The following is a 15,400-nucleotide window of genomic DNA, read 5'->3' as shown; positions in this document are numbered from 1 at the left end:
CAGATCTTCAGAGCTCCTTTCTATGTTAGATTGGGTGTGATACTTAGCAGGATCCTGTGGGGCTCCTGGGCACAAAAGCCTTTCTATGTGCCCCATCTCTTTGATTACAGGAAATAGGCTTCATTCAGCCTCTATGACCTTCCCTAAATTCCATCTGGCATATTCAAGCAGCTGCTAATTAGGGAAGGGAGGGGATGCAAGACAAAGGAGAAACAAACAGTCAAGAGAAACAATAAAAGAAAAAGAGAGAGAGAGAGAGACAATTAAAAAAAAAGAGAGAGGGAGAGAGAAACAATAGTGCAGACTTGGGGCAAAGTCCTGGCTCCCCATCAAGCGATATACACGACAGTATCTTTGAGCTGTTTTGCAGATACTGAAACCCCCATCAGATGGGAGAAGTCAATGGTTAAGGACGGTATGCTGCCCACAAGCACGCAGACCCCAGACACCTTGGAACCAGAAGGTTGATGGTGCTGACTCCCACTTACCACCAACCAATCAGAAGAATGTCCAGGAGCTGATCACGCCCTCTTTGAACAATTACTGTAAACCTTCTGACTAACCTCTCCAAGTTGGGACACACAGTTTTGAGGGCATCAGCGAGCTGTGGCCCCCTTTGCCTGGCAAAGCAATAAAACTTTTCTACTTCACCCAAAACTCTGTCTCCGAGATTAATTCGGTGGCAGGGTACAGAGGCCGGATTCAACTTCAGATGCCACCCGATTTGAATCCATTTTTGTTCAAATAAAATCTTAAAATTTTTAATATGCCTCAATTTATCTTTTAACAAAGGCACGACCAACGTTCCCACTGGACAGACAACTAGGGGGTGGGGAGAAGCTGGCCTGCTTGGCTCCCCTCTAGGTCTGAGGAAACGCTGCGCGCGAACCCTGGCTTTCCGCATACCGGGGGCCACCAGTAGGTGCCGGCGGACAGGGTCAGGGTGGCTGCCGCATGTACCCAAGTGCGGGCCGAGGTGAACTGCGCATGCGCGCCGCGACGGCGGGCCGCCTTCAAGAGCGGCTCGAGGCCACAGTGGCCGTTGCAGCTGCGGCGTGAGGCCTGGCAGAGCTGTCCGCTGAGGAGGGGAACTGACGGAGAAGTGCTGCTGCTGGGTCTTTAGGCGAGATGCCGACGTTGAAGCTGAAACCGAGGCACCGCCCCTTCTGCTTCAGCGTGAATGGCCACGTGAAGATGCTGCGGCTGGTGAGGGCGGGGCCTCGGGGTGAGGGACGGTGTCCCAGCGCGCTCCCCCGCAGGGAGGTAGGGCTGCAAAGCATGAAGCCGATACCCTGTCCTCTCTTTCAACCTTGTTGAACCTCTGTCAAGGCCTTCCTAGAGGCAAGGCATTTCGCTCTGCACCCTGAGGGTAGGAGGAGAGAAATAGGGCGTTGTCCTCCCCTATCAGGGGCTTTACGGACTCACTCATAAAGCAAAATCCGCACACCTACATGAATGGCCCACACTTGGACCCACAAACCAGGTACCCAGGTTACCAGGGGAGGTAGCTGCAGTTGTACCACTCAGATGCCAACAAGATTAAAAACAAAAACAAAAGCACCGAGGGGTTTCAGTGGATGCTGTGTTTACTTGCTAGAACTCAGCAGTTTTGATGTGAGTGAGCTCAAGGCTGATATAGTCCAGAGCAAGGACGGTGGAACTCCTGGTTCCTGGGGTGTCAGACATGCCAGGAGCATTGCAGCCAGTTCTGGCAGAGGTTGGGAGAGAATGAATCGTCATTTGGAGGAAGGCGACCTGGCTAGTTAGAGAAGAGGAAATTATCATAAGAGAATATGTTGAAGGAATTCAAGAAGAGAAAAGGGGAAGGAAAAAAATAATTCTTAAAATTTAAAGAGGCGACATATAAGGAGAGGAGGTGGAAAGTTAGAGGTTACAGGGAAACATTCCTGCTTATTATGAGGAAGAATCTTTTATTGGGAAAGTTGCCAAAATTAAGTGGCCACTTGGGAAGGCAGTACATTCCCAGACAGAAAAGGTAGCAGGCGCAGATGAGCACTTCGCATGTTGTGATGGCGATTTCAGCTTCAGGTGAGTGGGCAGAACAAACTGCACGCAAGGTCCTTCTCACACCAAAGTCTGTGATTCTGAGAAATAACTATGACGTAATGCAAGTCAGAATGCATGAAAGAAGTTTAGAAAACTACTCTGGAGTTCAGAAAACGGAGAGATTAGCTTGGGTTGGAAGTAAATAATCAGGAAAGAAGTGACCTGAGGGTCTGGGGTTTTATGCCAGGTACTGAAAGCTTTGGAACACTGGAGGAGAAATGGGATTTTGTGAGAAAGTTTCCATTTTTTTAAATATAATTATAAATCTTTATTATCATTTGTATATGCTTCAAAGTATTCTATAGTGTGAATGAAACACATTTATCATTCCTCTATTTCTGGTTTTATAGTCTCCAGAAAGGTTTCATTTTTGATATATTAATTCCCTCAACAAAAAAACAAAACTTTGAATACTTAATGTATTCCCAGCCCTGAGTTAGGACTTGAAACAACAAAGACACCCAAGACAAAAGTCCCTGACTATGGAGTCCTTCAGTTTAGTCAGAGAGAGGCACACAAGCAGATAGCTGTGATGTGTGACAGGATGAAGTTAGAGCACAGAGTGAGGCATCTAACCAAGGAGGTGTCAGGAAACGTCCTAGGGGGACATTGGGTAGGGTTTAAGGGACAGCCACCTGAGCAAAGGCGTGGAGGCAAAAAAAAAAAAAAAAAAAACCAGCATGATTTATGAGCAAACCATAAGAAGTTGAGTTTTACCTTATTTTTTTCAGCCAACAGATATTTATTGAAAGCCTGCCATGTGCCAGGCACTGTTCCAGGCTCTTGGGAGATATCAGGGGACAAAGCAAAGATCCCTGTCCACATGGAGTTTACATATTGGGGTGGGAGGGCAGGGAAGACAAACAATAAACACAATAAATAAATAAATGGTGTAATATTCTAGAAGGGAGTAAGTGCTGTGGAACAAAGAAAACTAAAGCCAGCTAAGAGAGTGTAAGGGAAGGTAGGGTTGGAGAGGAAGATTGCAGGAATAGAATGGTCAAGTTAGGCCTTGTTGAGGTGACTTCTGAGCAAAGCGTTGAGTGAGATGAGGGAGTTAAGCTATGAATATCTGAAGGAAGAGTGTTTTAGGCAAAGGAAAATCCAGTACAATGACCCTATGGCAGGAGTGTACCTGAAGGGTTCAAGGAAAAGCAAGGAAACCAGTATAGCGGGAGTGGACTGACATAGGGGCACAGTGGGAGATGAAGAAGGTTTTGAGTAAAGTTGTATATGATCTGACTAACATTTTTAAAAACTACACCAGCTGATATGTTGACAACAGATTGGGAGGTGGGGGCTGGTGGGGACAGGAGGATTCCTGCAGAGGCAAGGGTAGAAAAAAAGGAGATGAGTTGGGGCTATTGCAGTAATCTGGGCAAGAGATGATAGCGGCTCAGACCAGGCTGTTAGTGGAGTAGGCTATAAGAAATGATCACATTTCGGATATATTTTGAAAGTAACCCCAACAAGATTTGCTGATGAACCAGATGTGGTGTGGAGAGGGAGGAGTCCAACATCACTCCAAAGTTTTTGGCCTAAGTAGCTGGAAGAATGGAGTTGCCATCCACTGAAAGCCTGTGGGTGAAGTAAATGTAGGCAGAGGATCCGAAGTTCAATTTTGGATTTCACTTTAGAGATGTCTATTAGACATTCAAGTGGCAATACTGAACAGGCATTTGGAATATACAAGACTGGATTTTAGGAGAGAGATTGGCACTGCAGAAATAGAAGTACTTAAAGTCACAAGACTGATGAGATCATCAAGAGATGAGTGTACATAGAGTGGAGAAGAGGACCATGGATGGAGCCCCAGAACACTTCAACATTAAGAGATTGGGGAGGGACTTCCCTCGTGGCGCAGTGGTTAAGAATCCGCCTGCCAATGCAGGGGACACGGGTTCGAGCCCTAGTCCGGGAAGATCCCACATGCCACGGAGCAACTAAGCCCGTGAGCCACAACTACTGAGCCCACGTGCCACAACTACTGAAGCCCGCGTGCCTAGAGCCTGTGCTCCACAACAAGAGAAGCCACCGCAATGAGAAGCCCAGACACCGAAACGAAGAGTAGCCCCCGCTCACTATAACTAGAGAAAGCCCGCGCGCAGCCAAAAATATAAATTAATTAATTAAAAAAAAGAGAGATTGGAGAGAGAAGGAGGAATCAGCAAAGAAGAATGAGAAAGCACAATTAGGGAGGCAGGAGAAACTAAAAGTATGGTGTCCTAGAAGCCAAATGAAAACTCTCTCGACGGAATGATCAACTGTGTCAAATACTGATGATAGTTCAAGTAAGATGAGGACTGAAAATTGAGCATTGGAATTATCCTGTGGATAAATTGTGAACAACTCTTTGTTAGAGAAGTAGACAGGAGCTGAGTCATGGAAGACTTTGAATACCATGGTGAAGGTAGGCTCTATTCTAAAAACCATGGGGAGCCATTGAAGGGTTTTAAATAGGTGAAGAATTGCACACATTTTTATTTTAGAAATTTTACTGTAACATCTTTGTCATGGTAATTCAAGGAAAAGATACTGAAGGGCAGTGGTTTTAGGGACAAAGTGGATTCCCAAAATGCTTAAGCATTAAGTCAGCAGGACCCGATGATTGGTCAGTTGTAAGGAGTAAGTTGGAGCGGTGATCTTAGGTTTCCAGGGGCAGGTGAAAAGATAGATGGTCATATCACCAATTAAGATAGTGAATACAGGAGGAAGGAGCAAGGTGACAGTTTTGCACACGGTGAATTAAAGATTCTAAATGGCTATTTATGTGTGAGACGTTGAGGATAGACCTGGGACAGAGACCCAGATTTGTTGAGTGGGTTGTGGACAGAATCTAAAGGAATGCCATCATTTTAAAGAGATGGGCAAAAGGAAACCCACCAAGAGAATAGTTTCAGAGGTATAAGAACTAGAAAAGGTGACATGGGAGCCAAGGAGTAGAAAAGTAGGAAAAAGCCAATGGCAAATAAGTCATGGGGGTCTAGTAGGATAAGGATTGAAAAATGTTTGTTAAATTTAGTAATTTTGCAATCATTGATGATCTTGGCAAAAGCAGTCTACATAGAGTGGTGAAGAAATGTTTGAGGTATTAGTGGAATATTTAAAAGCTAACTGAAAACAAAAGCCAGGAGTTAGGAAAGATATGAGCTGTTAGTATGGATTAGGGGAGAACCCAGTGTGACTGAAATCGTGGGAGCTGTTAAGAAAATGGATTGATCACCAGTGCCAAATTCCAAGGTTACAGAAGATGGGGACTGAAAAAGTGACCCTTGATTTCATAACCCATGAACTCAAGACCCTGGTTCAGTAAAGTAAATGAAGTGATTTGAGATGACATGTTGCTGATGGTAATTATATTAATTATAAAGAATGAGTTATTTAGTAACTAGTTATATTTACTGTGTAAGCAAACTAACCAATTTAGAAGTTTAAAGGTAAGCTACTTTTATACTAATAAAGTAATTGAAAGAATTATGAATAAGTAGCCTATATAGATCTAAGGTTAAAAAGAGAATGTGGATGCTGACAGACTGATCATAAAAGTCTAGCCAGGGAAGACTCTTGACAAAACCATTTTCCAAGAACACAGAGACTTTGGATAGAGCTGTATCTCCTAAGAACATCACGACATTGACAGACCCCCAGCTTATTTTTTCCTTTAAGTCACTTTTCATTTCTGTTTTCTATATCTTCATTTGGAAATGAGGAGATTGGATTAGATTAATAATCTTCAAGGGTTTTTTTTCCACTTAAGTTTTTGTTAATTCTGATTGCATTATGTTTAGATAAGAGGAAGTGTGTTAAAAAGTGAAGCATCAGAATTGTTGGGTTTTTTTTTTTTTCCTTTGCTTCCTCACAGGATTCTTTAGAGAATTGTTTTTCTCTGACAATTTGTTTTCAACTTTCCTCCCCAGTATTTTTCATGGCAACATTCTAAGTTTAAATTTGACAGCAGATTCCAGATTGGTAAGAGTTAAGGAGTGATGAGTGGATGATAAGGAATTATATCAGCCAGTATACAGACTTTTTGGAGAAGCATTACAGGGCGAAGTAGAAAATGGGAATTTCTGTGGGGAGCAGGGTGAAAGGAAGGTATGTGTGTTTTAAGAGAAGATAACCTTAGATATGTTTAGAGGATGATGAGGAAAGGAACTAGTGGAGGAGGAGAGATTGAAGGTACGAGAGGGAAAAGGAGATATTTAGTGGAAAAAGATCAAGGGAACAGATGTGGGAAGTGATGGTATTAGGTATACAAGCGGAGTAATAGACTTAAAACAGAGAGGGATACCTAGTTCTCTAAAACACAAAGAGACGTCAACATCCATACATTTTAGTCTTCCTCTTTTAGATGTGTGTGTATATGGAAGAAACCCATTTATTTCGTTATTTTAGAAATGATCATTTTTACAGCTTAAACTTGTATTCAATAATCACTGAATAAATCATGTTTTTTTTTTCCTATAGGCGCTAACTGTGACATCTATGACCCTTTTTATCATCGCACAAGCCCCAGAGCCATACATTGTTGTCACTGGATTTGAAGTCACTGTTACTTTCTTTTTCATAGTTTTATATATACTCAGACTTGATCAATTAATTGACTGTATATTTTGGCCTTTGCTTGTAAGTGTTCAGTTTCACTGTTAAAGTTAACTACTTTTTCCTGCCATAGAAAGACATTTTAATAAACTCTGTTCTTTAGTTTTCTTAAGCCTTTAAGGAATCTCTGACAGGCTTAGGAAGGAGGAACTCTACCCACTGCTAATGTGCTCTGGGGAGATTCTCAGGGAACCAGGGTAGCCACGGAGCATAAATTCTCCTCTGAGCTCTATCTATCAGTAGATGTGGCTGACATTTCAGACCTTTCTTTCTAAGGAGAATTCACGTAGGTGTAGGTCTTCAAAAGAAATTTAAATTCAAGATCATGGTTAATGAAATTATATGGCATTCTTAATCTTTACCTCCTTTTTAAATGCACGTTGATATGACCTCAAAATTGGGGAATAGAAATGGAGACAGATACACAAGTATCTACATCTTACACATCCCTGATCACTAAATGGAAAATCAAAATAATTTAGAGGCCAAATAAAACACAACATTTTCTTACTTCAAAATGTCTGTAATCATTAATGCCACATAATTTTTAACTCATCTTGTAGAACCTTATTTAGTAGCATATGGACTTTACCTGCCATACTCACAGCATTAGGAATAACTGCCCAGTGGAATGCCCAGATGGCCTGGAAACTTTCAAAATAGGCAAGTTGAAGATACTAACTAAGGGATACTTGGCCCTTCAGCCTGGACCATAAGCTGGTTCTAGGAAGGACTGAGTGACTTCACTGCTCCTCTTTCAAGTCTTATCCCCAGAATTCTATGTCCATAGGTCTCCTTTCTGAGACCCCTGCTGCCCTTCCACCCTTTGGCTGGACTGGTGAAAGCACTTGTCTCATCCTCTTGGATTCCAGAGTGCTGATATCCAAGCTGATAAAACCCGTATTAAGAAGAGAGGACTTTAGAGCTATTCTCAAACCATAAGCATCCCTTAACGTGGTGCCTCCTGGAACCACTTTTGAAGACCAACGATGAGCATTGCAGACTGATCACAAGCTGAGCAAGTCCCCAGAGTGGAAGGCTGGGAAATAGACAGGATCTTCATGGCGCCTCTCCAAAATCCTCCTTGATCTACACTTTGGAGCTGGACCTGACTGAAGTATAAGGTCTGGGACAAGAGACTACAAAGCCTTCCTCAGTTGGCCCTCAGGGTATGTAATACCATTTAGTGGCAGAAAGGACGAAGCTAAGTTGTCCCGAGGATTTCTTCAAGGAGATGATGAACATGGTCCACATCCTGTTAATCTTGTGCCCAAAAAGTCGCATAGTTGCTCTTCACACTCCGCTTTTCCAAAGTTAATGAAACTAACACATTTTAGCATTTATTTTTTCCTCAAACTGTAGTAATTCTCTGCAGCTTCTTACACATCCCAGTAATAAACTTGGAGTCCCAAAGTTAACAGAACACACTGAGAAGGAGCGTGGCCTATGTATAGCATGTCTCCAAATCTCTGAGGCTCACACCTGGCTGATACTGTACTCTTAGAAATGGTGCTATATTGGTCAACTAAGTTATTACTCCATCATGAAACCCAGATTCCTCTCTGCTCTTGATCTCATGAAATCATTTATTCAACAAATATTAAGTAGCTGCTAACCCCAGATTCTATACTAGCTTCTTGGATAAAACAAGACACAAATCTTGCACCTGAGAAACTTTCAATGTAGCCAGAAAGTAAGATAGGTGAGCAATCCGGTATAACAGGTGCTGTGACAGGTGTATACCCGGATGGTGTGGAAGGGAAGGGGACCAAGTCATAACAGGCTTGCCTGAGGAAAACTACGCCTGCGTTGAGGGCTGGAGGATGAAAAGTAGTTAGCCAACTGATATGGGGCTGAGAGAGCTTTCCCAGTACAGGGAGCAGTGTGTGTGAGGGTCTACGGGGAGAAAGAGCTGGACCCTCAAGGACCTGCAGGAGTTCTGAGTGGCTGTGAAGAAGAGAGGGGCAAGAGTGGAGGTTTGAAAGGCAGTAGGAGGTCAGAGCATGCAAGGCTTTGAATGCCCTGAGTTTTAATCCAAAGGCTACTGGAAGCTTTGGGAGGTTTTTAAGTAGGAGAGTGACATGATTAGCTCATATCTGAGGAGATCGCTGGTGGCAGTGTCGATAATGGCTTGAAGAGGAGCAAAACTAGAGTTAGGTCTCAGAGACCGCTTAAAAGTCTCTTATCCTAATCCAGACATGGAAATGAGAAAGGCCTAAATTAAGGTTAAAACGGTAGCTGGTGAGAAAAAGTGTTGATGAAAACTGATAGGCCTGGGTAACAGGAAAATCAAGGATAGCTGCCATTTAAAGAACTGTCTTAAGAGGGTAATGAGACAGGAAGTATAGGAGGAAGGACAGCTTTAAGGAAGGGCCAAGGCGAGTGGTATGTAACGAGTTCAGTTTGAGACATAGAAGGTTTTAGTTGCTTATGGGGCATTCAGATGGAAACGTTCAGGTCTGAAGCTTAGGGGAGAGAAGTCAGAGCTGCAGCTTTGGGAGTCATCACCTCGTGATGGTAGATGAGCTCTGGGAGAATGGCTCGGAGGGAGAGTAGAGGACGATAAGGCAAGACTGGGAAATACCAACATCTGGCGTGGAAAGGAGGAGTGGCCTGAGAAGGACAGGAGAGGACCCAAGGGAGACCCATGTCCCAGAAGCCAAGAGAAGAGAGCATTTCAAGAAGAAAGAAGGGGTGAATAATGTCACAGGTAAAGGAAGAAAGCCCAGAAAAAAAAAAAATCTATATTTACTGACTGTATTAATAGAGGCCCCCAGTGGCCTTTCCCAGAGTGGTTTGCCTTGAATGGACAGGTGACAGCAAAGCAGTGGGATTGTTAGACTGAGCAGGGAAGGACACAGCTGTAACTAGAGGGGCCACCACTGAGTTGAGGAAACCTGGCCAGGGACAAAGGAGGGTAATAAACAGTGAGGTCCCAGCAGAGTGGTTGATGGGAATGGGGCCAGAGCACAGCTGGAGAAGTTGTCTGTGGCTCTTTCACTATAACAAAAGTGAAGGACACAAAGATGCCTGAAGATTCCAATTAATCTGTAGGTGGGGAAAAGGTAACCTGTAAATACTTCTATCTGATGGCCACTGTCTTCACTGATTGGGAAAGAGCTTGGTCATCTGCACACAGATGTGTCATTGTCCCAAAGTTGCAGTAACTAACACAGTTTGTAGAGCAGGATTCCTCTGACTATTCCCCTCAAGTGCTCCAGGGACAGAAAACACACAAAGTGAGCCAACCCAGGGCTTTGTGGTGATATGGAAGTACAGGCTCAAAATTTCTGTGAAATCTCCATTTTTGTAATTAAATTTATATTCTACTCCATGGCATACTGATGTTTGGTTTTAAAAGAAAAGCAATGCTTTAAACCACCATTAAGGATCACTGATGTTCTGGGGCAGGTGCATCCTTTTTGTTCCCCCCCGCCCCGTGATTCTCTGCACTCCCTAGAACACCATTTTTATCTGAAGCCATTCACATACACTTAGCCAAATTACTAACAGGAGGCAAGGCTGCCTGTCTGAAGCAGAGGTGTGGTCTATTGCCTTGAAGCAGAGAAAAATACCCAGCACAGAGGAGCATTAACCTAGAACTCACTATCTCCTGCAAATGAGGACTTTTTTTTCTGCCTAAATGTATCTAATCTTACCCTGTCCCTGTTGAACCTCTTCCTATTTTCTTTGTAATAACCGCTTTCCTAAGTTACCAGAGTTTTGAAGTTTGATATTTCTGTGTTAACAATTCCTTCTTGCTACCGTTATCTGCAAATATACATAAACCTTTCCAGAATAAAGACAATTTAACTTTCCCACAGTTCACATCCATTCAAAATGTAAGCTGCACCTCTTAAAGCCACAGTTCAGAATGAAAATGCTTCATTTCAGGAAATTATTAAATGAATGAGCTACATCATCAAAAAATAATTGCATAATTGGCCAGCTGTTGCATACAGATACGTGGGAGCTTTTTCCCGAAAATTACCACTTTCTCCAGCTCTAAGTTTTATTAATTGCATTTGGAGTAACATTATAAAGTTGTTTATTGTATGGTGTAGAGCACTCCACACTTTCTCTTATATTATTAAAATTCAGCATCCTGACTTCCCAGTGTACCATTCTACTTTAAACGTTCCGCATAATACGTCATCCACTCCTAACCAGATGAGTTCTCTCTCCAACTACATTTAAATAAAAAAGACATAAGCCTGTTAAGGAGTTAAATGATTGGTGTATCATAGGATAAGAGACCCATTAGGCATCATTACAGGCCAAATACAATATATGTGATATTTTACTGCAGCAGTTTGACTTCCTAAAACTAAATAAAACTATTTAAACTAAATAAATTTGTTTAATAAAATGGAACTTTCGAAATCTTTAGGGAGCTGATTCATTTTGTTGGTGATCTTCATGTAAAGCTGACCTTTCTATTCTGTGTTTTCAGGATATTATCAACTCAGTGGTTACAGCAGTATTCATGATAGTTATATCTGTGTTGGCACTGATCCCAGAAACCACAACATACATAGTCCTTGGAGGGGTAAGTGGAGGTCTTTCTGGTTTCTTCCTTCAGGTTCGATCAGAATTCAAATGTACTTGAAGAATAAATACAAGAACAGAAAGCTAGACTGTATTCATCCTTGAGGCTTCTATACCAGTACACAGTACCTAATGGCTTAATACTTCTGTGTGTGAACACGTGCCCTGATTAACGTCAAGGAAGATGATTTCACGCTAAAATTGAAGTTAACCAAATAAAGAGATTCCTCCATATTTCTCATAGGTAGGTAGGGCTAGACTAGACTGAGAAAAGCTACTGGAATCAGTTACAGTACTAAACTCTCAGAAACCTGATGTCAAGAATGAAACAAACCATGGATGGATTTCAGAGCTCTCCCTTTTCAAGAAGAGGATACATCCCACTTGCTAATGTGAGACAGACTGTTCTGAGCTCAGTTACTTCTTGTCCAGATCCTGCTTCAGATGGAATTTAATAGAAGATGTGTCATCGTAAGGGAATGGTGGTAGGAAGCCTTGTAACTGAAGGATTATTTTGAACACTGCTTGAAGAGAAGCAAATAAGTTTAATTTGGAAGGCAAGCCCAAACAAACGAAGAGTCAAGTAATTTAGTTACAGTTCCATCTGATATTCTTTTTAGATTTCTTACAGGGGGTTCAAAATCATTTGGCTTTTCTAGGTTCTGATCTAGAGAAGTGAATTATCAAGTTCTTCTTAAATAAATCTCCCTCCTACTTCCTTGTCTTTTCATAGTATGGGCCACTTAGGAGAACTGGCCACATATGTCAGAACCCATGGCTTTTCAACTCCTTCATTAGGCCCAAAGCAACTTCATGAGGGATGGGAATTACTCTAGAAATGACAGAGTGCTGTAATAGCAATCTCTCCTAGTTGTCTTTAAAGATAATTATGGAGAAAGAGGGATGAGGCATAGGGTTTACTTTCACTCACTTATTTACTCATTCACTCATTGATTCATTCTTTAAGTGCACTTCGGTAGGTGCTGACAAAGTATAGAGCCACAAGCCACAGGTGGCTATTGGGCGCTGGAAATGCGGCTGGTCTGAACTGAGATGAGCTGTAAGTGTAAACTACACACTGGATTTCAAAGACTTGCTACCCCCAAAAGAGTGTAGAATTTATAATTTTATTATATTGATGACATGTTAAAATTACATTCTTTTGGATGTATCAGGCTGAATAAAATATATTATTAAAATTAATTTCACTTGTTTTTTTCTTTACTTTTTAATGTGGCAATCAGAAAATTTTAAGTGAATCATGTGGCTTACATTGGTGACTCACATTATATTTCGTTTAGACAGCTCTGGACTAGAATGTAAGCCCTATCCTCAAGTTGCTTAGAGCCTAGTACAGGAGACAAAAGCGCAAGCAGCTGTGTCTGAGCTGTTAACAGAGTACTGTGGGGCACAGAGAAGAGGAAGCAGCCACCTCTCTCCAGCAGTGGAATTGTGGTTTGCCAGAACTAAAGGGGAGGAAACGGGGATGGTTCCAGGTGGAGGAACCAGCAACATGCTGTGTACCAGAGTCATGAAAGCACCAGTAGGAGGTATGTAGCGTGGTCAGAACCTAGGAAGCTGCGTTTGAGATTCAGGATGGAAAAGGAACAGTGTCTGAAGCCAGAAAGCCAGATTTCTTGGCAGTTGGATGGAGCTGGTGAAATAACACTGACATCCCGTTTCTCCAGCCCCGGCACCAGTTCTCAAACAGCCATCAGAGTACCTAAAGACCATGTTCTAGTTTATTCCCTTTACTTCAGTTTTGTTTTCCTGAGGCCTATTTAGAATCCCACCCCTTAAGTGGATGTAGCCCGGCCTTTGAGAGTTCACTTTGGGTCATCTTATCACTCCATTTCTCCAAATCTCTTATCACAGCTACTGTCACCATGGTTAAAGCTTGAGCTGGTGTTAACCTGACCTTTTCCCCAGTACAGTTTGCAATAGGAAAGTCAAACAGTTGATCATTGGGTATAGAAATGTTGATTAGTAACTAAGTATCATCGGCAGGGCTTTAAACAGTATATCCAGGAGCATGTCAAGAGATCCAGACAAGTATTGGTTTCAGAGCCCACACCACCTCAGTATTGTTTCTGCTCACTTAAATTACCTTTCCCTTTCTCTAGGAAGGTACTGGGAAAACTTGGGAATGAGAATAAAATGATCTCTGAAGTCTCTTCCCATTTTAGTATTAGGTGACAGCGTAGGGAGCAATCCTGGTGCCCTCGCAGGAGAGGAAGCCGGTGGGCAGACCACTTAAAACCTGTGTGACCATGGCCACAGCAGTGACACTGTGTCTTTGTTTCAGGTGTTTGGACTCGTGGCCTCGGTGCTCTCTATTGCCGACGGGGCCCTCATTTACCGGAAGCTGCTGTTTAATCCAAGTGGTCCTTATCAGAAAAGTGCTGTTCATGACAAACTATAAGTTTTGTAAATTTATATTCCTTTTTAGTTGATGCTAATTATTAAACATATCTCTTTATTCTAACACATATTTTCTGCAGTTCTCATTTTAATCTCTATATGGGAGCTGGAAGAAGAGATTTAGGAGCTGTGGGCCCAGCGCTGAACTTTCAAGGGAGCGCTCGAGCGCCTCAATCTTATGGGATCTGGTTTTCCTGTTCCTGGGCCCGGGAGGCAGAGGAGAAAGCGCCGGGAGCGCCCGAAATGGTCTTCAGAGCCCGCTCCCCGGCTGGCTGGCAGCACGGAGGTGGTGGCGTTGAGGGGACCTTGAGTGCCCAGGCTAGGCAGCGGCGTCGCATCCCAGTGGCTACGAGGGCGGCTGAAGGGCTTGGTTTGTCTGCCGGCAGCCAGAGCTGAGTGCGCGCGAGGGAGAGGCGGCCGGCAGCCGCTGGGGCGCGACGCTGGCTCCCCGGGGAGAGCCGGCCGCCGCCGTGCAGGCTCAGAGCCGAGGGGCCCGTCAGACACCACCAGGCCCGGGGGTCCACCATGAATCCTGAAGACGACAACGCACGTTCGGGGGACTCGAAATCCGGGGGGCGTCCCTCCCGCTCACTAAACGTCGCCCGTGCGGCGCATCCCGAGCGCTCGGCGCCATCCACAAGCTCGGTGCGGGACACAAGCGCGGCGCCCTCAGCATCCCGGGGGCGCACTGCACCCACACTCAAGCCCACTGCACAACCCGCGATCCCCAGCCAGCGAGAGAAGAAGGCCATACAAAAGCGTGCTGAGGGCCGCGCCAAACTCCCGCCCAAATTCAGGGACGGCCTCAAGCGATTTCTCTTCTTGCCCACAAGAATCTTGAAGATCATTAGGCTGGTGAGCAGAGAGAGCTGATTGCCCTCTGGGCGGATGCAAGGGCGGATGCAAGGGCGGATGCAGGCCGGCTTCGGCCTCAGGGAGTGAGTGATTCCCAGGGGCGCCACCTGGGGGAAACTTCCCTAATTCCCTTTGCCGGTCCACATTGTTTCGCCTCCCCTTTCTTCCTCCTCTCCCTTTGCTCCTCCCACACACTCTACCCTTGCTACTAAATTTGGCACGCTTCCCTCCACCCCTCACTTTTATATTCCTCAGGTTTCCCCTCACAAAGGGAACTAGGGAAGCAATGGAGATAATAACAGAAATGTGTACATTAGCAAACAAGAATAATAGACTTGACCAATAAAGTTGATAAACCACTGGCCAATATAACAGGAAAAAATGGGGTAAAAGAGGACGTATATTTAAAGTTAGAAACCAGAAAGGGAAAATAATGCAAACCCCGAAGAAACTGAAAGGATTCACAGGAGCACTTTGCAAAACAAATAAATGTGAATAATTGGATCAAAGAGTTGATTTTCTGGGAAACTATAAATTACCAAAACTGATCCCAGAACAGAGAAAAACCTGAACAGACCAATATAAGCACCGGGGGGGGGGGGGGGGGGGGGGGTGGAGGGGGGGCTGGGGAATGAGAGTATCTTTCAGAAATGTGTCAGGCCCAGACTTTTTCACAGGTTAACTCTTTTCAAACCTTCATGGGATGCAATTCTGATACTATTTAAACTTTTTCAAAGAATAGAGAAAGAAGAAACATTTCTGAGCTATTTTTACAAAGTCAGTGTAACACTGATATCAAAACCTGACCAAGTTCAGAAAAAGAAAACTAAATAGAAATCTCACTTGTATCAAAGCAGCAGTATTAATATATTAACAGAAAATGCTCATCAGTGCTTCTTCAAAACAC

General features: G+C 43.6%; 1 protein-coding gene across 1 annotated transcript; it reads left to right on the top strand.

The window, feature by feature from the left end:
- Positions 1–1,128: 1,128 nt before the first annotated feature.
- LOC309976819 (chemokine-like factor) lies at positions 1,129–13,639 on the top strand (the record flags this gene model as incomplete). Its single annotated transcript, XM_082862599.1, has 4 exons — positions 1,129–1,206; positions 6,535–6,693; positions 11,123–11,218; positions 13,523–13,639. The coding sequence occupies 4 exons, from the start codon at positions 1,129–1,131 to the stop codon at positions 13,637–13,639; spliced, it is 450 nt and encodes a 149-aa protein (XP_082718725.1).
- Positions 13,640–15,400: the final 1,761 nt, after the last annotated feature.

This window comes from Leucopleurus acutus (genome assembly GCF_964270905.1).
Source record: "Leucopleurus acutus genome assembly, chromosome: 20".
Taxonomy (NCBI): Eukaryota; Metazoa; Chordata; class Mammalia; order Artiodactyla; family Delphinidae; genus Leucopleurus; species Leucopleurus acutus.
The sequence above is the reverse complement of the archived record's forward strand: the minus strand, read 5'-3'. Positions and strand labels throughout refer to the sequence as shown.